The sequence below is a fragment of the Hemiscyllium ocellatum genome, chromosome 2 (assembly GCF_020745735.1).
Source record: "Hemiscyllium ocellatum isolate sHemOce1 chromosome 2, sHemOce1.pat.X.cur, whole genome shotgun sequence".
Taxonomy (NCBI): Eukaryota; Metazoa; Chordata; class Chondrichthyes; order Orectolobiformes; family Hemiscylliidae; genus Hemiscyllium; species Hemiscyllium ocellatum.
This window is the reverse complement of record NC_083402.1, coordinates 3,864,351-3,888,121: the sequence shown is the minus strand read 5'-3', so window position 1 is coordinate 3,888,121 and position 23,771 is coordinate 3,864,351. Positions and strand designations below refer to the sequence as shown.

General features: G+C 42.4%; 1 protein-coding gene across 1 annotated transcript in view; it reads left to right on the top strand.

Annotated features, from left to right (window-relative positions):
• Positions 1-9,946, top strand: part of LOC132829799 (coiled-coil domain-containing protein 152-like) — an 84,180-nt gene extending 74,234 nt beyond the window's left edge. The window contains exon 8 of the mRNA XM_060847166.1: positions 9,824-9,946. Coding sequence (XP_060703149.1) covers positions 9,824-9,946 — 123 coding nt within the window. The remainder of the gene's footprint in view (positions 1-9,823) is intronic.
• The last annotated feature ends 13,825 nt before the right edge of the window (positions 9,947-23,771 follow it).

The window sequence follows — 23,771 nt, the reverse complement described above, 5'->3', positions numbered from 1 at the left end:
CAAAGATGTGCGGGTCAGGTGAATTGGCCATGCTAAATTGCCCGTAGTGTTAGGTAAGGGGTAAATGTAGGGGTATGGGTGGGTTGCGCTTCGGCGGGTCGGTGTGGACTTGTTGGGCCGAAGGGCCTGTTTCCACACTGTAAGTAATCTAATAAAGATTGCAACTTCAACAACATTGAAGAAGCTTGACACTTTGAGACAAAACAACTCACTTGATTGGCGCCTGATCACAAGCATCTGCTCCCTCCACCATCAATGTTGAGTCACAGCAGTGTGTACTATGCAATTTTTGAGAAGATTTGTAGCTCAGGTTGAGGTTCAGGTTGTAATTTTGCTTGCTGAGCTGGTAGGTTTGATCTCAGATGTTTCATGACTGTGCTAGGTAACATCATCAGTGAGCCTCTGTTGAAGCGCTGGTGTTCTGTCCCGCTTTCTATTTATGTGTCTTGGTCTGTTAAGATGGGTGATATAATTTCCAGTTCTTTTTCTCAGAGGTTTGTAAATGGGGTCCAAATCGACATGTTTATTGATAGAGTTCTAATTTGAATGCCAGGACTCTAGGAATTCCTTTGCATGTCTCTGTTTAGTCTGTCCTAGGATGGGTGTATTGTCCCAGTCGAAGTGGTGTCCTTCTTCATCTATGTGTAAGGATTCTAGTAATAGCTAGTCATGTTTTTAGATGGCTAGTTGGTGCTCGTGTATCCTGACGACTAGTTTCCTGCTTGTCTGTCCGATATAGTTTTTGTTGTAATCCATGCAGGGTATTTTGTAAATTACATTTGTTTTACTGATTGTTGGTACAGGATCCTTTTAGGTTCATCAGTAGCTGTTTCAGTGGGTTGGTAGGTTTGTGGACTACCATAATGCCAAGGGTTCGGATTAGTCCGGTAGTCATCTCCAAGATGTCTGTGAAGTGTGGTCATGTTTTGGAGATGCTGGTGTTGGACTGGGGTGTACAAAGTTAAAAATCACAGGTAATCATAGTCTAACAGGTATTTGGAAGCACTAGCTTTCGAAGCACTGCTCCTTCATCAGGTGGTTGTAGAGTATAAGATCATAAGACACAGAATTTCTAGCAAAAGTTTACAGTGTGATGAAACTGAAGCATCAACACAGATACCATCATTACATGGGGGACACCTCCCACCATGTACGTGGCAGGTACTTATGTGACTGAGCCAACGTTGTCTATCTCATACACTGCAGGCAAGAATGCCCTGAGGCATTGTACATTGGCGAGACCAAGCAGAGGCTATGGCAATGGATGAATGGGCACCGCACAACAATCAACAGACAGGAGTGTTCTCTCCCAATCAGAGAACACTTAAGCAGTCTGGAACATTTGACCTCTGACTTTGGGACAGGCAACAACAAAAAGTGGCTGAACAGAGGCTGATAGCCAATTCTGTACCCATAGAGATGGCCTCAACCAGGACCTTGGGTTCATGTCACACTACAGGTGACCCCACTGCACTATACACACACACAGACAGACGCAGACACACACACAGGCATATATACAATCTCTCCTACAGACCCATACACTCATGCAGACCCTCTCTAATACGTTCACACATACACTCTCACACTCACACATGCATCCTCTCACAAACGTATACCCCTTTACACTCACACTCGCACACATACACACACTCTTTCACAGACACTCAAACCCCCCCTTCCCCACACATACTACCCACATTCCCACATGCACACATACACATATAATTTTGTGGGGTGAATTTGTATTTGCAGAATTACATTTTACTGTGCTCAAAAACTGCATGAGTTCATGTAAGGTTCTGTAATCCATTTTTTTAGATTAGAATCAGTCTGACCATTGCGACACAGACAGTCTCACACAGGGCAGCTCACACCTTAAATCCATTATCTGGGCTGACATGACACTAATTGTTAAAATTAATTTGAGAATGTAACTTTTAAATGTTCTGTGATTTACGTATGAAAGAACTGAAACCAATATGTTCATTCTTAAAGATAGAGACTTAACAAACAATCCATTTTTTAATGTATATTTTCAGTTACATCACACTGTAAATGTTTCCTATAGATTTTGTGTCTTACGATCTTGTACTCCACAACCACCTGATGAAGGAGCGGCACTCCAAAAGGTAGTGCTTCCGAATAAACCTGTTGGAGTATAACCTGGTGTTCTGTGATTTTTAACTTGATGTATGGTAATGTGCGAGAGTCTCTGGGCACGTTGTGTCTTCTTGTTTGGGTTCGTTGTTTAAGAATCAGCAGTCTGTGCTTATCGGGTACCAGTTGTCCTTGAAAACGTTGTACCTGTAAAGGTATTTTTCTTCTGCTGTTCATAGTACCTAGGTGCTGCAGTGTGTTGTGGCCCACTTAAATAATGTCCTAATGCAGCTTAATTTGTGGGTGTTTTCCTGTAGACGCTGGTTTGCAGTTCCCCATTGACTGTTTATTCCACTGTGACATCTAGGAAGGGGAGTCTGTTGTTGTTCTCTTCATCTTTGGTGAAATTTATGCCTGTAAGGATTTTGTTAATGATATGTAGGTTTCCTCTAATTTGTTCCATTTTGTGATAACGAAAGTGTCATCCACATCGCGGACCCAAAGCTTGGGTTGGATCTTGAGGAGGGCTTTTCGTTCTAGTCTCTGCATAACTGCTTCTGGTAAGAATCCTGATATTAGTGATCCCATGTGTGTCCTGCTGATTTGTTTGTAGGTCTTGTTGAAGGTGAAGTGGGTAGTAGGTACAGGTCTATTAGTTTGAGGTTGCTGTCCTTGCTGATGGAGTTGGTGTGGTCTGGTGTTTGTGTCCTTGGTTCACCTAGTGGTGAGAGCAGTGTTTCTTTGGCCAGGCAGATGTTAATTGATGTGAGTAGGGCTTACGTCAAAGAAGGCCATGCCTTTGTCCTCTTGTATCTTGGTGTCTTTGATGATATTCAGGAATTCTTAGTGGAATAGTTGGAATAACATGAGTTTTACTAGATATTTCAGTTTACGATGAAGTTCCTTTGCTAGTCTGTGTGATGGTATGCTGGCAAGTGAGACTATGGGTCTAAGAGAGGCCCCAGGTTTGTGTACCTTAGGCAATCTGTAGTGTTAGATCCATTAGGTTTCATTCTTTGGAGATCTGGCTTCTTAATTTCACCTGATTTGTGGAGTTTCTTCAGTGATAGCAAGTTTTGAGAAGATTTGTAGCTCAGGTTGAGATTCTGGATGTAATTTTGTTCACTTAGCTGGAAAGTTCATTTTCAGAAGTTTCATTACCATACTAGGTAACATCATCAGTGATGCAGTGAAGCACTGGTGTTATGTCCCTCTATCTATTTATGTTTAGGTTTCCTTGGGCTGGTGATGTCACTTCCTGTTCTTTTTCTCAGATGGTGGTAGATGGGATCCAAATTGATATGTTTCTGTGTCTTCAGTGTTGCTGTGATACAATTTCTAGCTGTGGAGTTGGCTCCATCGCCACCTGTTGGTAGGTGTTGGTATCTGAGTAGTGAGTTCGCCTTTTCAATGTACTGTTTTCTGTTTAGGATGACGGTCATATGGGCTTTTGTCTTCAGAGTGGATTACAATATTTCTGACATTCCTGAGTCCTTGGACTTTCCTTTCCTATGTGTTGAGAGTGTTCCCTTCTTTTTTCCTGCTTGGTGTTGGTGCTACAGTCTGTCTGATGGTCTACTGGAAACTAGCCACCAGAATATATGAGCACCAACTAGCCACCAAAACAAAATGACCAGCTACCACTAGTATCCTTACATACAGATGAAGAAGGACACCATTTTGACTGGGACAACACATCCATCCTAGGACAGGCTAAACAGAGACACACATGGGAATTCCTGGAGGCCTGGCATTCAAACCAGAACTACATCAATAAGCATATCAATTTGGACCCCATTTACCAACCTTTAAGCAAAAGAGCTGGAAATGATATCACCCACCTTAGCAGACCAAGACACATAAATAGAAAGTGGGACAGAACACCAGTGCTTCACCGCAGGCTCACTGATGATGTTACCTAGCATGGTGACAAAACACCTGAGAACAAACCTACACAGCTCAGCGAGCAAACTTGTAACCTTAGTATGTACTATCTATAAGCACTGCAGAAATTCACCAAAGACTCTTAGATAACAATCTCCAAACCCCTGATCACTATCATCTAGAGAAACAAGGACAGCACACACATGAGTAGACCTCACCTTTAGGTCTGCTTCTGAGCCACTTACCGTCCTGATTCGTAAATATAACACCATTCCTTCACTGTCACTGGGTCAAAATCCTGGAATTCCCTCCCTAACAGTGCTGTATGTCTACAATCAGCACATGGATTGAAGCAATTCAAGAAGACAGTTAATTTCTCCTGGGAATCCAATAACTATTGGCCAAGTTAGCAATGCTTCTATCCCATAAGAGAGAGTTTAAAACAAAGGCATTGAAGTTTTCAATCAGGCACAATTGTATTGAGTGCTATGGCTATCTTGAAGGGCTGAACGGCCTACTCCTATGTCTCATGAGCTGATGTCAACAGTGTGGGTTCAAGTCCCGGACCGACTGAGGTTACCATGATGTTCTCCCCTTCTCAACCTCGCCCCTTGCCTGACGCATGATGAGCATCAAGTTAAACTGCCACAGGTTGTGTCTCTATAATGAGACAGTAGCCCCATAGTCCTCAGAAAGTATAGTGAATTTATGCACCATGTCCTAGCTTTTCAAACCTGCTGTGCCATTCAATATGGTCACAGCTAATCTTCAGCTTCCACTCTCGTTTCCTACCTGTTCCCCATAATTTTTTGATTCCTCAAAAACCAAAAATCTCAATTCAGAATACCTTCAATGCTAATACAATTACAACCTTCTGCAGTAGACAATTCCAAAGATTAGTATCCCTTTTAGTGAAGACATTTCACCTAACCACCGTCCTAAATTATCATCTTTATCCTGAAATGTTATTCTTGATTCCTCAGCCAGGGATGAAAATGTGTTGCTGGTTAAAGCACAGCAGGTTAGGCAGCATCCAAGGAATAGGAAATGCGATGTTTCGGGCATAAGCCTTTCATCCTGATGAAGGGCTTATGCCCGAAACGTCGAATTTCCTATTCCTTGGATGCTGCCTAACCTGCTGTGCTTTAACCAGCAACACATTTTCAACTGTGATCTCCAGCATCTGCAGACCTCATTTTTTATCCTCAGCCAGGGAAACAATGTTTCAGTATCCACCCCTTCAAGATCCTTTGGAATAATGAATGTTGCAATAAAACTCACCTCTCCCCAACTTCTAAACTCTGGAGAATATAGACCTAATTTACACTCATTCATCATAGCTTAACCCAGTCGTGCTAAACACTAATCTCATGATCCTTTGCTGTACCCCCCCCTCAATGCAAACGTATTTATCCTTAAATATGAAGACCAAAACTGCACATACTATTCCAGATGTTATCTCACCAAAGCTCTGCATAACAAAATTTCTTATTTTTGTCAACGAATTCCATTGAAATAAGACCAACATACTATTTGCCTTCCTAATCACTTGGTGTACACCTTTAGTTTAACATTTTATGTTCCATTTTATAATCCCTGTACCAAATCATTTAATACACCAACATTTATAAGTTTATCATAAAGACAAGACTCAAGTTCTGTATTACCAAATGACCATTTACAAATTTCACATCTTTAAAAATATTCTACTTTTCTCTTCTTAGAATCAGTGAATAACCTCACACTCCTCAACATTACATTTGTTGCCTTATTCTCAGTCACTTGACCTGAGTATGTCCCTTAGTACCTTCTTCCAGTTACATAGCAAATTGCATTCCTACTTACCTTTGTATTACCAACAAACCTATATACATGACTCTCTATCTCTTTGTTGAAGCCATTAATATAGATTGTTAATAGTGCTGGTTCTTAACGATAGCTTGTTAACTAATTCTGTAGCCATGCTTATCTCTTAACGGTGATAGAATATTACAGTGTAGTACAGGGCCTTTAGTCCTCGATGTTGCACCGACCTCTGAAACCAATCCGAAGCCCATCTAACCTACACTGTTCCATTTTCACCCATATGTTTATCCAATGACAAATTAACTGCCCTTAAAGTTGGTGAGTCAACTACTGTTGCAGGGAGGGAGTTCCATGCTCTTACTTCCCTCTGAGTAAAGAAATTATCTCTGAAATCTGTCATTTATCTATCACCCCTCAATTTAAAGCTATGTCTTCTAGTGCTCACCATCACCATCTGAGGAAAAAGGCTATCACTGCCCACCCCATCTAATCCTATGATTATCTTATATGTCTCAATTAAGTCACCTCTCAACCTTCTTCTCTCTAGCGAAAATTTCTTCAAGTCCCATAGCCTTTCCTCATAAGACCTTCCCTCCATGCCAGGCAACATCCGAGTAAAACTCCTCTGAACCCTTTCCAATGCTTCCACATCCTTCCTATAATGCAATGACCAGAACTGTACTCAATACTCCAAGTGCAGCCTCATCAGAGTTTTGTACAGCTGCAATATGACCTCGTGGCTCCAAAACTCAATCCTGGATCAGTGGTGCTGGAAGAGCACAGCAGTTCAGGCAGCATCCAAAGTGCAGCGAAATCGACGTTTCGGGCAAAAGCCCTTCATCAGGAATAGGCTTTTGCCCGAAACGTCGATTTCGCTGCACTTTGGATGCTGCCTGAACTGCTGTGCTCTTCCAGCACCACTAATCCAGAATCTGGTTTCCAGCATCTGCAGTCATTGTTTTTACCTCCGAAACTCAATCCCTCTACCAATAAAAGCTAACACACTGTTTGCCTTCTTAACAACCCTATCAACCCAAATGGCAACTTTCGGGGATCTAGGTACATGGACACTGAGATCTCTCTGCTCATCTACACGACCAAGAAACCTACCAGTAGCCCAGTACTGTTTAAACCTATTGCCACCTCTCAAGCCAGCTCTGCAGCTCATCTATGTCCCTATGTAACCTGCAAAATCCTTTGGCACTATCCACAACTTCACCGTTTCTCATGTCATCTGCAAAATCAATGACTCATTCTTCTATGCCCTCATCCAGATCATTTATAAAAATGACATACAGCAGTGGCCCCAAAACAGATCACTCGTAATAGATTACACCACTAGTTACTGATCTCCAGGATATACATTTCCCGTCAACCACTTCAAACCACTAAATCACCCTTAATCCTACATCTCCGTATTTTGTGCAAAAGGCTATCCTTGGGAACCTTATCAAATGCCTTACTGAAATCTATGTACGCCACATCAACTGCTTTACCCTCATCCACCTGTTTGGTTGCCTTCTCAAAGAGCTGCATAGAATTTGTGCGGCACAAACTACCCTTCACAAAACCATGTTGACTCTCCCTAATCAACTTATTCTTTTCTAAATGATTATAAATCGTATCTATTATAAACTTTTCCAGCACTTTACCAGAACTGAAGTAAGGCTCACTGATCTATAATTATTAGGGTTGTCTTTACTCCCCTTCTTGCCTAATTGCATCATAATTGCCTTGTCCCCATCTTTGCTATCCTACAGTATCCTGGCACTATTCCTGTAGACAATAACAACATAAAGATTAATGCCAAAGGCTATGCAATCTCCTCCCTGACTTGCCAGAGAATCCGAGGATAAACCCCATTTGGCCCCGGGGACTTATCTATTTTCACATTTTCCAGAATTGCTAAAACCTCCTCCTGGTGAACCTCAATCCCACCTTGTCAATACTCTGTATCTCAGTGTTCTCCTCAACAACATTGTCTTTTTCCAGTGTGAATACTGACAAAAAAATTAATTTCAAGCTTCCCCTTTCTCCTCGGACACCACGCACAACTTCCCACTACTGTCCTTGATTGGCCCTAATCTTACTGTCGTCATTCTTTAGGGTTTACCTTGATCCTATCTGCCAACAACTTCTCATGTCCCCTACTGGCTCTTCTTAGAGCCTACATACTGTGTCAAGAAACCGTCCTGCACACATGGGACAAAAACTGACCCATCTAAAGTACTCAAACTATAGTATTTCTGGTCAATATTTGGAAAGTTAGAGTCCCCATAACAACTACCCTGTTACTCTTGCTCCTATTCAGAATCATCTTTGCTATCCTTTCCTCTATACCTCTGGAACTATCGGAGACTTATAGAAAACTCCCAACAGGGTGACCTCTCCTGTTTCTAACCTCAGCCCATACTGCCTCAGTAGACGAGTCCTCAAATGTCCTTTCTGCCATTGTAATACTGTCCTTAACCAACAATGCCACACCTCCCCCTCTTTTACCATCTTCTCTGTTCTTTTTGAAACATCTAAATCTCGGAACCTGCAACAACCATTCCTGCTCTCTTCATGTCTCTGAAATGGCCACAACATCAGAGTCCCAGGTACCAACCCATGCTGCAGGTTCACCCATCTTATTCTGGATGTTGAAGTAAGCACTCTTCAAACCACCTTCCTGCTTGTCAGTGCAATCTTGCAACTTTGAAACCTTATTTCTGACCTCACTACTCTCAATATCCTGGACGGTGGAACTACAGTCTAGGTTCCCAGCCCCCCTGCTGAATTAGTATACACCCTCCCAAAGAACTTTGGCAAATTTTCCCCTTCAAGGGTGTTGGTACCCCTGTGGTTCAAGTGTAGACCATCCAATTTATAGAGGTCCCATCTACGCCCGAATGAGCACTAATTATCCTGTGCCATCCCTGTAGCCACGTGTTCAACTCTTCTCTGTCCCTATTCCTCGCCTTGCCAGCATGAGGCATGGGTGACAAAACAGAGATAACAACTCTGTTATAGCTCTAAGCTTCCACCCTAGCTCCTGGAATTTCTGCTTAAATCCTTTTCCTGCCTATGTCATTAGTGCCTATGTGGACCACGACTTGGGGCTGCTCCCCCTTCCCCTCACTAATCCTGAAAACACAATTAGAGACATCACAAACCCTGGGACCTGGGCAGCAACACACCAACCGTGAGTCTGTTGCGTTTCTGCAGAACCTCCTGTCTGTCTCTCTCACCATGGAGTCCCCAATGCTCAGCTCTTCTCCCCCCACCCCTTCTGAGCAATAGGGACAGACTCTGTGCCAGAGACCTGTACCCCATGGATTACCCCTGGTAAGTTCCACCTCCCAACAGTATCAAAAACTGTATACTTGTTATTGAGGGGAATGGCCACAGCGCATCCCTGCACTGCCTTCCAGTTCTCTTTCTGTCCCCTGAGGTGTGACTACCTCCGTGTAACTCATCTCAGTAACAACCTCCCCCCACCACGCCTCCCGAATAATCTGAAGTTCATCCAGCTCCAGTTCCCTAACATGGTTTTCGAGGCACTGGTGTTGGGTGCACTTCCCGCAGATGAAGTCAGCATGGATACCATTGGTGACCTTACCTTGCACATTCTGCAGGAGGAACATTCAACTGCCCTAACCTCCATTCCCACTATTCTAAATTCCCAAAGAGAGTATGAAAAATAAAGAATAAAAAAAACGAATTACCTTACCAATCCAGCACACAGAACTCTTTTCTTTCGGTTAGAGGAGGAGGATGGTTGGCAAACATCACCTAAGTAATGTTTCAGGTAACGCAACCACCCACATATATTAGTTCACTTACTCAGCAGTCCCGTGTCTGCTTCTGCTCAGTGTGCGTTCTGCCTGTTCACAAGGTAAGTTTTTAAATCAGTGATTCACCTTCCAGGCAGCCCCCGGTCGTCGCTCCTGCTCTTCCTGCTGCTGAACACAAAATGGAGGGACCCCAATGCTCGAGGCTATGTGAGAAAAGTGAAGGCATCAACAAGTTGACTAATTTTTTTTCTCAACAGAAGTTGCAACATTTGCAAGAGGAGAAAAACCGAGAGATTGCAGCACTTCGCCGGACCATTCGCGAACTTGAACAGCAGCAAGATTGCAGAGAAAGCTCATATGTTAAACGCCGACGGTTTTAGTATCAACATATTTTGGTGCACTGTCTTGCTGTAGATGCAATGTTGTCACCCTATCTCTAATTCACACTTGTGTTTTTTGAGGATCTATTCACATTCTCTATTTGCAGCTCTAGGTTTCTGTTACACTGTCTTGATTGTTCAACTGAATTTTTTTTTAAATTGTATTTCTGATTAAATGCTTAAATGTAATAAAATTCCAACAGTGGAATGGCTAAAAGGTAGTATTAAGAAGTTCAGCAATTTTAATAGGTATATTGAAATTATAATGTAATTTTTATTACATTATGCAGTCACATTCAGATTCTACATTTTGGGAGAATTTTAATGCGGAAGTACAAATGGGTTTGGGTATGGGTAACATGTTCACACTGAAAAGAATAGATTTTCATTTCCTAAATTGGGATCAAATACAGGTAAGACAGAAAACCATAGTTGTTCTGCAGGGTTCTGGATGTCTGTCTTTCTGCCTTTAGCCACTTTCATGAGACCAAGGTAGAGAGAGTGATCTCCAGAATGCACCAACCTCTATAAAGGAGGCAGCTGATACCAGGTTTCATGTGTATAACTCAACATTGGATTCAACACAAGTTCTTTATTAAAGTAAACTTAAGATGTCCACCTACAGTGTGTGCTTCGTGGTAACTAATTAAAGTTGCCAAAGTCCCAGAAAATCTGTTCTGTCATTAGAGACAGACAATTGGTGGTGATTTATTCTGATGGTCATCATACCTCGAGCAAGGGGAGAGGTGGAGAAAGAGGGTCCTTCATGGTAGTGTTAGCTGGTACAGGAATTGAACCCACACTGTTGCAAACCAGTCATGCAGCCAACTTAGCTAACCAACCCCAATGCTTCATGGTAGAGATAGATTAGATTAGATTCCCTAAAGTATGGAAATAGGTCCTTCGACCCAACAAGTCCACACCGACCCTCCGAAGAGTAACCCACCCAGACCCATTCTCCTAACCTAACCTAACCTGAACATGCACCTAACACTAAGGGCAATTTAACATGGCCGATTCACCTGACCTGCACATCTTTGGATTGTGGGAGGAAACCGGAGCACTCGGAGGAAACTCCACACACACAGTTGCCTGTGGCAGGCATCAAACCCAGGTCCCTGGCGCTGTGAGGCTGTAGTGCTAACCACTCAGCCACCGTGCCGCCCACAAATCACATGCAGATCACATGACTACAGCAGACAAGGAAGGCTATTTGTACATGATGGCATTTCAATCGAAACATTCTGCTTTTTATACAAAATCAGAGAAAGGTTGCAGATATTATCATGTACATTTTGAATTGATACCAATTGTCAGTTCACTATTCCTGTCAATCTGCATATGCATTGCATACTTAGTCCTTAAATCTTACTAGTATCTTACTGGTACTAGTGTGTATTGAAATCACTTATTGGTCACTTGGCTGATTTGGTTCGCCAGGAAGTGTTATTTCTTTCTCATTTTTTGTTTGTATGGTTACCTGTTGTTCCATTTACAGAGAAATGTCACTTATCCAGCATTCGATTATCCGAGTATTGGATTATCTAGCAAGGTCGCAAGGTTCTGATGCTTGGCTAAGCAATGTTATCCGGCAGTCAATTATCCAGAATTCGATAAACCACCAAAATACTCCCCGCCCATGTCTTCGGATAATCTAGGTTCCTCTGTATGTTGAGTTGGACCTCTGGATCTTTTGGTTGATACATGATCTGTGTATGTGGTAAATTAATCTCTTAACCAGCTGCCTGCAGTTGGGAAACTGCTTTGAGAGTTGGGTGTATATAACTGTTTTTTTAATTCATTTCTAAGACATTCATAAGGCAAGTAGGCCATTGAGCCCATCAAGTCTGCTCAGCCATTCAATGAGAGTAGACAGTCAAGAAGCTGAGAAACCTTGCAAGTCAGATAGCATCAGGAGATGGAGAAGCCGACATTCCGGGTGTAACCCTTCTTCAGGATTGGGGTGGGTGAAAGGAGCGCTGGGTGGTGAAGTGGGAATAGGTGAAGACAGGTAGAGGGTACGACCGGTTGGTCAATGGGAGAAATGAATCCGGTTGGTGGCAGGGAGGAATAGAAGGGAAGAGGACGGGCTAGAAGGGAGTCAGGGAATGGGAAGAGACATTTTTTGAAATTGGAGAACTCAACGTTGAGCCCTCTGGCTGTCCAGGTGGAAAATGAGGTATTGTTCTTCCAATTTGTGGCATGGCTCATAGTGGTAATGGAGGAGGCCAAGGATGGTCATGTCGGAAAGCGAGTGGGAAGGGGAATTAAACTGGACAGTGATTGGGAGGTCCAGTCAGCCCCTGAGCTGGCCCTGGCTGCGATGATTGATGAACCGTTCGGTCTCCCTGATGTAGAGAAGACCACATCAGGTGCACCCAATGCATTAACTATGTTGGAAGAGAGACAGGTGAACCTCTGTCTCACCTGGAAGGACTGTCCATCAGCCATGATTGAATGGCGGAGTCGATTCGATGGGCCAAATGGCCTTACTTCCACTCCTATGTCTTATGGACTATTTGGGGCTCTGGATGGAGGTGAGGGGGTTGGTTTGCTGGCATCTTTTCTGTTTGCAGGGGAAGGTACCTGGGGGTTTGAGGGTGTTGGTGGGAGAGTGGTGCAAACCAAGGGCTGTCAAAGGGAATGGCCCTTGCAGAAGGCAGAGAGTGGTAGCGAGGAGAAGATATTCTTGGTGGTGGGATCTAGTGGGAGTTGGCAGAAGTGTTTAAGGATGATGCATTGGATGCGAAGACTACTGGGGTGGTAGGTGAGAACAAGGGGGACCCTGTCTTTATTGGCGGGGTTTAGAGCAGTGGAACGAGGAATGTAAGTGGTGCTGGGGAGGACTGCCTGGATGACAGAGGGAGGAGAAGCATGTTCAAAATAAGTGGACATTTGGTATGCTTGGGAGTGAAATGTCTCTTCATCCAAGCCCATACTGCAGAGGAGGAGGAATTGGGAGAATGGGATGGAGTTCTTGCAGGATATATGGTGGGAGGAGGTGCAGTCCAGGTAGTTATGGGAACTTGTGGGTTTTGTAGTAAATGTCTGGAGACTGTCACCAGAGATGGAAATGGTGAGGTCAAGAAAGAGGAGAGAGGTGTCTGAGATGGATCAAATGAATTTGAGAGTGGGGTGGAAGTTGTGGACGAAGGTGATGAACTACACCAGTTCAGCCTGGGTGCAGGATGTTGCACTTACGCAGTCATCAGTGTAATGGTGGAAGAGTTGGGGCCTATTTGATAATCCCCAACACGACATTTCTGATTTTTTAATCCATAACCGTTGAATCTTTTGCTGATTAAAAGTCTGTCTACTCAGCCTTGAATATACTGAATAATCCAGTTTCTACAGCCCTCTACAATAAAGAATTTCACAGATTCATTACCTTCTCAGAAATGACATTCATCTGTTATAAATGAGTAATCCCATATTCTGAGATTATGCCCTTTGCTCCTAGATTCTCCCACAAGAGGAAAAGAACTTTCCACATCTACCTTGCAAAGCCCCCTAAGCATCTTGCACATTTCAATAATGTCACCTTTCATTCTTCTGAATTGCAATGAGTATAGGTCTAAACTACTGAACCTCCTCATATGAATATCCCTCCATAACTGAGATCAACCTAGTGAATCTTCTGTAGACTGCCTCCGATGCCACTATATCTTTCCATAGTTTAGGAACCCAAAAGTGTCCACAGTATTCACAGGAGTAGCCTGATTAATTGGTTGTGTAGTTTTAGCAAACCCTTTATACTTTGTTCCCTTTGAAATAAAGGCCAATATTTCATTTGCCTTCCTTATAATCCACAGAATTTGAATGTTAGTTTTCTGTGTTTTAGGCACAAGACTGAATGTTCTTTAGCAGTTTTTTTTTGCAGTCTTTTTCTATTTCAATAATATTCAGCTCTATTCCTGCCAAAGTACATGACCTCACAATTGCCTATACATTTTATTCCATCTTCCAAGTTTTTGCTTGCTTGCTTAACCTATTGATATCCCTCTGTAAACTCTTTGTGTCATCCTCACCACTTGCCTTTGCAACTATTTCCTGTCACATGCAAACTTGGTGACGGTTCATTCACTTTCCTCATCCAAGTCATTTATATTTATTATAAATAACTGTATCCCCAGCAATGACCTCAATGTGTGGTACCTTAGCAAAGCATCTTCTGAAAATTCAAATATATTACATCTGCAGGTTCTCCTGTATTTACCCTGCTTGTTACCATCTTACAAAATTCTATTAATTTTATCAGGCACTGAGTCTAAATGCACTGCTGTTACAATCTTTATAATAGAAGCTAACATTGTCCAAATAACCGATATTAAGCTAACTAGCCTATAGTTACCCTTCATGGCTCCTTCCCTTCTTAATACATTGCATTGGCAGTTTTCAAATCTTGAAGTTTTCCAGAAATGAAGGATTCCTGGAAGATTACTATCAGTGCATCCAGTATCACTATAGAACTTCTTTATTATCCAAGGATATGTCCCATCAGGTCCAGAGGACATACTGGTCTTTAGTCTCATTTGTTTCCCTAACACTTTCTCTCATGATAGTTATTATATTTATTTTTCTCCTCCTTTTGCCCTCATATTATTTAATGATTTTAGAATTGAATAATGGATTCCACTGCAAAGTCTGAGGCAAAGTATTTATCAACTCCTCTGCCATTTCCTCATTCTCCATTTTATTTACCCAGCCTCAATTTGCAAGGGGCCTATGTTCACTATGGCTTCTCTCTTCCTAATACATTTACAGTAACTCTTGCTGTCATCTTTACATTACTTGCAAGTTTACCCTCAAAGCGTATCTTCTCCCTCTGTTGTTATTTTGGTTATTTTTTGTTGTTTTTAAAACTTTCCCAATCCTCTGATTTATCATTAATCTTTGCCACATTTTAGGTTTTCTCTTTCAATTGATGCTATCCTTAACTTTCCTGGTTGTCTTGTGCCCTTCCTTGAATCCTTCTTCCTCACTAGCATATATCTTTGCTGTGAGCCATGATTTTTTAAAAAATATATACATTGTTTTTCAACTGCCATTGCAGCTAAACTCCTTTCCTGGTCAACTCAAGCTACTTCTGGCCTTATTGCTTTGTAATTACCCTTACTTACGTTTCGCACAGTTGTTTCTGACCCAAACTCCCCCTTCTCAAACTCAATGGCCTACTTATCAATCTTATGGTCTTTTTTCCATTAGCCTTCCTAAATATTTACTGTACCTGCCTGTTAGTCTTCAGTGACTTACTAACTAATTTGTACATTTACAATTTAAAAAATTCTCTTCAAACCGGTTCCTCTGCAATGGGACTGTCCTTGAGGAGGGATTGGTTAGCTTGGGCCTGTATTCACTTGAGTTTAGAATAATGAGAAGGGATCGACTGAAATGCGCAAAATTCTATCAGGGCTGGACGAAGTAGATACAGGAAGGATGCTATTCCTGATCGGAGAAGTCGAAAGTCAAGGGTCATAATCTCATGATGAGATAGACCATTTAGGATAGAGATGAAGAAAGATTTCTTCACTAAGAGGGTAGTGAATCTGTAGAATTCTCTAACACAGAAGGCTGCAGATGCCAAGCCACCAAATATATTCAGGAAACAGACTGATAAAGTTTTAGATAATAAAGGTAGCAAGAGGTGTATGGAGAAAGCAGGAAACTACTTTTGAGTTGAGGATCAGCCATGATCATATTGAATGGTGGAGCATGCTCAAAGGACATGCTCCTGCTCCTTGTATCTATATTAAAGTGAATAGCCAAACAACTTTCTATATTTCATTTGCCGTGTTGTTACTCACTTACTCAGCCTGTCAGAATCCTTCTGAGGTTAAAGGTTTCAACTTGCCATCTCCCTGATTAACTGTCTTCCTGGCAGGAAAAGTGGCTGATCTCTTGTTTAACTGATGAGACGTGTTAGCCAGGCTGTGGAGGGGTCCTTTCCAGATGAAGGGCTTTTGCCCAAAATGTTGATTTTCCTGCTCCTTGGATGCTCCCTGACCTGCTGTGCCTTTCCAGCACCACTGTAATCTAAACTGTGGAGAAGTCAGTCAAATCCTCAATCTGGGGTAAAAAGAATAGCTTTTGACACTTTGACCCACCAGATCACCATTTCCCAACATCCAACACCACCATTTCTTCCCCCCCACCCCCACTCACAGAATGCAAAAGTATCTTGGTGTCCATGTACATAGATCCTTGAAAGTTGTCACCTAGGTTGATAGGGTTGTTAAGAATACATTTGGTGTGTTAGCTTTTATTTGTAGAGGGATTGAGTTTCTGAGCCGTGAGGTCATGCTGCAGCTATACAAAACTCTGGTGTAGCTGTAGTTGGAATATTGCTTACGGTCTGGTCACTGCATTATGTGAAAGCTTTAGAAAGGGTTCAGAGGAGATTTATTAGGATGTTGCCTGGTATGGAGGGAAGGTCTTATGAGGAAAGGCTGAGGGACCTGAAGAGAGAGAGCTGAAGGTTGAGAGGTGACTTAATTGAGAATATAAGGTAATAAGAGGTTTAGATAAGGTGGACAGTGAGAGCCATTTTCTTCAGATGATGATGGCGAACACAAGGGGGCATAGCTTTAAATTGAGGGGTGATAGATAAATGACAGATTTCAGAGGTAATTTCTTTACTCAGAGTAGGGGGGGTGTGGAAAGTACTATCTGCAACAGGTTTGCCAAATTCAAGGGCATTTAAATGGTCATTGGATAAACATATGGATGAAAATGGAATAGTGTAAGATAGATAGGCTTCAGATTGGTTGCACAATATCGAGGGCTGAAGGACCTGTATTGTGCTGTAATGTTCTGTGATCTAAAAAGACAGACTCTCTATCAGATTGCTGGAGAAGTAAGCCTCAAAGGACGGTCTTTGGCTGTTGGCTTCAGATTGGCCAGCAGCTCTTGAGGAACCAGAAAGCCACGATTAATGCCTGGAGTAGGCTGAGATACTCATAGAAGCTTGCTAGTTCTTAACATTCTGATCAGCATGCAATCGGTTAGGTTTTCTCTGTGGTGGGGATGACATGTCAGGTGACACCTAATACTGCTAGCCCATACATTCTTTTGTTCCATTGACCTTTTCCGGGTTGTCATCTTTTAGTTCGGTTTCATTCAGAAGGGACCTGGCTGCATCATTATCCCCCAAAATGGTATTTTAATTTAAAGTTAATAAATTACTTCTCTACTTTTGGTTTTTTGTCACAAGACTCCTTTAAAGTTCTTTAGTTAATTTACTGCTTAATTTACTTGATTAACTTAAACATGTGAAAATAGATACTTGCACAGGGGTTGGAGTGCAACATCAACCCTGTAACTATTTTGATGCAGTTCTGTCAAGGTTTTGTATTAGTTGTAATTATATAACATGCCAACTTCTAAAGAGGATCTCATTCTTATTTAGTTACTGCAGTGTTGGGATTGACAAAGTGGAGCACAATCAGGAATCAGTTGCCTCGGGAAACCTCAGTTCTGTCTCCAGATCGTAAGAAATCTCAGGGCATCAGGTCAAATATAGACAAGGAATTTCCGCCGCAAGATTATCACCAAAATGTCCATATTACAGAGGAGGAAGTGCTGGATGTCTTGAAATGGTTAAAGATAGATAAATCCCCAGGACCTGATCAGGTGTACCCTAGAACTCTGTGGGAAGCTACAGAAGTGATTACTGGGCCTCTTGCTGAAATATTTGTATCATCAATAGTTACAGGTGAGGTGCTGGAAGACTGGAGGTTGGCTAACATGGTGCCACTGTTTAAGAAGAGTGGTAAGCCAGGGAACTGTAGCCTGACATCGGTGGTGGGCAAGTTGTTGGAGGGAATCCTGAGGGACAGGATGTACATGTATTTGGAAAGGCAAGGACTAATTAGGAATAGTCAACATGGCTTTGTGCGTGGGAAATCATGTCTCACAAACTTGATTGAGTTTTTTGAGGAAGTAACAAAGACGATTGATGACAGCAGAGCGGTAGATGTGACCTACATGGACTTCAGCAAAGTGTTCGACAAAGTTCCCCATGGGAGACTGATTAGCAAGATTAGATCTCACAGAATTCAGGGAGAACTAACCATTTGGATACAGAAGTGGCTCAAAAGTAGAAGACAGAGGGTGATGGTAGGAGGTTGTTTTTCAGACTGGAGGCCTGTGACCAGTGGAGTGCCACAAGGATCTGTGCTGGGTGCTCTACTTTTGTCATTTACATAAATGATTTGGATGTGAGCATAAGAGGTACAGTTAGTAAGTTTGCAGATGACACCAAAATTGGAGGTATAGTGGACAGTGAAGAAGGTTACCTCAGATTACAACAGGATCTTAACCAGATGGACCAATGGGCTGAGAAGTGGCAGATGGAGTTTAATTCAGATAAATGCGAGATACTGCATTTTAGGAAAGCAAATCTTAGCAGGACTTATACACTTAATGGTAAGGTCCTAGGGAGTGTTGTTGAACAAAGAGACCTTGGAGTGCAGGTTCATAGCTCTTTGAAACTGGAGTCGCAGGTAGGTAGGATAGTGAAGAAGGCGTTTGGTATGCTTTCCTTTATTAGTCAGAGTATTGAGTACAGGAGTTGGGAGGTCATGTTGTGGCTGTACAGGACATTGGTTAGGCCACTGTTGAAATATTGCTTGCAATTCTGGTCTCCTTCCTATCAGAAAGATGTTGTGAAACTTGGAAGGGTTCAGAAAAGCTTTCCAAGAATGTTGCCTGGGTTGGAGGATTTGAGCTGTAGGGAGAGGCTGAACAGGCTGGGGCTGTTTTCCCTGGAGCGTCGGAGGCTGAGGGGTGACCTTATAGAGATTTACAAAATTATGAGGGGCATGGATAGGATGAATAGATAAAGTCTTTTCCCTGGGATAGGGGAGTCCAGAACTGGAGGGCATAGGTTTAGGGTGAGAGTGGAAAGATATAAGGGGCAATGTTTTCATGCAGAAGGTGGTACCTGTATGGAATGAGCTGCCAGAGGAAGTGTTGGAGGCTGGTACAATTGCAACATTTAAGAGGCATTTGGATGAGTATATGAATAGGAAGGGTTTGGAGGGATATGGGCCGGGTACTGGCAGGTGGGAGTAGATTGGGTTGGGATATCTGGTTGGCATGGACGGGTTGGACCGAAGGGTCTGTTTCCATGCTGTACATCGCTATGACTCTAACTAGATACGTACTCAAAATTGATTCACATCAAGTCATAATAAAACCCATATTCATACAGGATTCCTCCTCCTGGGGGTCCCCGAACCAGCCAGAATCATTACTGCAGCTAGACAAAAGCCCTGGACGGTATGGCCGAAATATCTGTGTCGATATACTTCAAAAAGGGCTGCCATGTTTTATGGAATAATTTTGTCTTTTGGTGCACCATATTTGTGAGGAAGCCAAGGGGGATATATTCCATGACTAACCTTTGCCAGTTCAAAAGTCCTGGCGGGCTCTTGGCTACCCAATTCACTAAAACTGTTTTCCTTGCACAAAAAGAAAGAATGGTAAATAATTTCCCCCCGTACACATCCAGGGAGGGAAAATCTGAAGAGCCCAAAAGTAGGGACACTGGATCCAATCTAAACTCCGTACCCAAGATCTCTGTCAAGGCATTGACTACTCTGTCCTGATACCTACGGATGTTATGGCATGTCCATAGACAATGCGTGAGAGTGCCAACTTCTATTTTACATTTAGGACACAGCGGGGTTGCTCCTGCCTTGAATTTTGCAAGTCGTTCAGGTGCCATATGAGCCCTGTGGAGTATCTTTAATTGAATTGCCTGAGTTCTATTACAAATAGAGATCTTTCTGGTATTTTCTCAGATGTCCTCCCACATTTCTAATGAGACTTCCAACCCTAATTCTTGATTCCAGGTTTTAAATAATCATTCCATGTCTTTGGATACTTTATTATATAATGAGTGATAAAGAGTACTAACAGAGGGGAGCCCCATTGGCCATAGCACTCTCCTTTCCCTATCCAATTTGTAGGGATTATTTATGAGTGTGGTCTTCTTTTGTGTATAATCTTGTATTTGGAAATACCGATAAAGGTCCCTGTTAGGCAGTCCACACTTCTGGTGTGACTGCACAAAGGATGTCATAACCTCCCCATCAAACAGATCTCCCAAGCAGGAGATACCTCTGGACTTCCAAGGTTTAAATGTAGTGTCTGTCAGCCCTGGCTGGAATCCTGATGCTCCCACTATAGGGGTATAAGGGGAGGTTTTTTGCAGGTTGCCCTCATCTTGTCACATTATACTCCAGGCTTTAATTGTATTTAATACAATAGGGTTTTTACAGTAGTCCATGATAGCTTTCATCTTGTCCATAAATAAAAGATTGATATGGGGACATTTTGTTCGGGAGGTCTCAATATCTGACCAGGTTGATTGTGGGTCACAAGAGAGCCAATCAGTTACATAAGATAATATGGAGCTCAATTGACACCTCCTAAAATCTGGAAAGTCCAGTCCTCCCCTTGCTTGTGGGAGCTGCAGCTTTTCTAATTTGATAAGGGGCCGTTTATGATTCCAAATAAAGGAGCCGGGCCAGCTGTGAAGCTTACGCAACACCTGTCTCAGCAGCATCAGGGGGGTGTTCTCATAGGATATAGAAGACAAGGTAGAATATTCATCTTAACTAGGGCTACTCTACCTAACCAGGATATTGGGAGATCTCCCCATCATTGAAGGTCCTGTCTTATTTTCTCTAATAAGTGCACAAAATTAGCTTTATACAGCTGACCAAATACTGGAGTGACAAAAATACCTAAGCACAGAAAACCTTTTAGTGACCACCGAAATGGAAAGCAAGATCCGTCTGGTACATTGGATACATTGGCAAGACCTCCCAACAGCATGGCCTCAGATTTCACAAAATTGATTTTATAGCCTGAGAACATACCAAATAAATTGATCACTTGGATTAGGCGGGGCACAGATATCAAAGTATCACTTAAGAAGAGGAGGGCAACACAAATTCCCAGCTCGGCGAACAGAACCACAACAAGGACATCATCTGCATATAGAGTGATTTTATGTTTGCCAGATCCAACCCTCAGAGCTGTTATGCCAGGGTCAGTTCATATAGCTTCTGCCAGTAATTCAATCACTAGCGTGAATAATAATGGTGAAAGAGGACATCCCTGACAACAACCCCTGCCAACACCAAAGCCATCCAAACTTAAACCATTGGTGATCACAGCTGCTTTGGGATCATTACTTAATACTGAAACTCATTTAGTAAATACCTCTCCAACACCAAATCTTTCCAGTGTATAAAAAAGATATGGCCATTCTACCCAATCAAATGCCTTCTCTGCGTCCAAGGAGACAGCTAAACCCGGTTTTGTTTTCTGTTGACAGGCTTGTATCATATTTAAGACCCTTCTAATATTATTAGTTCACCTGCAGCCCTTTATAAACCCCGTCTGGTCTTTTTTTATGATGTATGGCAAGACCCTCTCCAATATTAATGCTAACATTTTAGAAAGAATTTTGAAATCGACGTTTAGTAAGGAGATGGATCTATATGATGAGCAATCTTCTGTGGCCTTTCCTTTTTTAAGAATAAGAGAGATGTTTGCTTCTCTCAACGAAGGCGGGAGGCAGCCCTGACTATGTGAATAATTATACATATTTATGAGAGGCCTGGCCAGTTCCCCTGTAAATTCTTTATAGAACTCAACCTGGAATCCGTCTGGTCCAGGCGCTTTGCCACTCTGAAGGGGACATTTAAGATCGACACCTGCTCCGAGGTTAAGTCGGGAAGGGCCAAATTTTTAAAGAGGGATTCCATCTTCTCAGTTCTACCCTCACAGTCCTGTGATTTATACAGTTCAAAATAGATCTTCCTAAAGGTTGTATTGGTCTTTTTATGATCACAAGTCAGGGTACCAGCACTTTCTCTTATGGACGTAATAGTTTGAGGAGCCTTTTTCTTTCTAGCAAGGTATACTAGGTATCTGCCAGGCTTGTTGCCATATTCAAATAATCTCTGCTTTGCGAATATTTCCCTCTTTGCTGTTTAGGTAAGTGCGGTATTCAAGGCTGCCCTAAGGGCTGTGATCCTTTGTTGCTTAGTAATGGAAGGCACTGTTGCTCTCCCTTTTGTCTTTTCCGGGTCACAGAATATGAGATGACCAAGCCTCGCACAGATGCCTTAGTGGTCTCCCACATCATCGCCGGGTTACTGGCTGTACCTGAATTAATTTCCCAGAAGATTTTGAATTCCTGCAAAAAATACTTTATAAATTTGCTATCCTTCAGTAAGAAGGGATCCAAAGGCTAATGTCGGGGGCCTACCCCATCATCCCTAATCTTAACTTCTATGATGGCTAGGACAAGGGGGTATAGCTTCAAATTGAGGGGTGATAGATATAGGACGGATGTCAGAGATAGTTTCTTTACTCAGAGAGTAGTAGGGACGTGGAACACACTGCATGCAACAGGAGTAGACTCGCCAACTTTACAGGCATTTAGGTGGTCATTGGATAGGCATATAGATGAGAATGGAATAGTGTAGGTTAGATGGGCTTCAAATTCACAGGGCGGTGCAACATTGAGGGCCGAAGGACCTGTACTGTGCTGTAATGTTCTATGTTCTATGGGAAAATATACTGCGGCATGATCAGAAATAGCTATATTACCTATTTTACAAGACAGTATGGAATTCAAAAAACATATCAATTCTGGTATGGCACTTGTGTGGGTTAGAGTAGAAAGTAAAGTCTCTACCCTGGTGGCGAAGGCACCTCCACATATCTACTAGTCCTAGCTCCTTATTCAGATCTGCCAGTTGTCTAGATCTCAGAGATATACCCGTAGTACTCTTAGGTATCCTATCTGTTCTCTGGGTCCATAATACAGTTAAAATTTCCTCCTATAATTGTATGGCGGACTCCAAAAACCATCAACTTAGAAAACACTTCCATTACAAACTTAAAGGAATCCATCGGGGGGCAATAAAGGTTCAAAATTCCATATTCCTCTCCATGTATTAGGGCTTTGATCAATATATACCGTCCAGAATCATCTTTTATCTGGCTTAACATTTGGAAAGGAAGATTCTTCCAAATAAGGATGGCTACTCCCCGACTTTTTGAACTGAAAGATGAGAACAAAGCCTGATCAAATCCACCCTGTTGTAGCTTTAAATGTTCTTTGTCAAGTAGATGTGTCTCCTGTAAGAGAGCTACATCGACCCTTTCTTTTTTTGAGACTTGATAATATCTTTTTCCTTTGGATTGGTGACTTACTCCCCTTGACATTCCAGGTGCACCACCTCAGCCATGATCGTCCAGGCAAGCCCGAGACCTCCACAGGAGGAAGAACCCCACTAAGAAAACCTTGAATAAAGACTGTAGGAAATTCACAAATACAAAAATTCATTAAAACTTTTAAACCAACACAATTAAAAGCTATTCCTAAGTAAAGAAAAATGTGAAACATATTTGAAAGGAGACTGTCCCCCTTGCTCCCAGGGGGAATAACTGCCCCCTGGGATCCCCACCATAACTTCTCCTAGCAAGGGTCCTGCCCTCGGCCCAGGCATTGTAGAATGGAGTAGACAAATTCAAATATTTTATAAAATAAGAATTAAAAGTGAGTAACCTCTCCCCCCCCCCCCCCACCCCACTGCACCTCCCCCCCCACTCCCACACACCAACACCTGGGTGCATTTAGCAAACACAGTACAAAAGAAAAATATATAAAAATCACAAAATTACAATCCCAACAAGTATCAGACAACTAAATAAAATAATGAAAGAGGAAAACCCTGCTCTTAAGGAAAGGGCAATCCAAAACAAAACCCCCCCTCGCCCACAAATCGAGTAAGCCGCG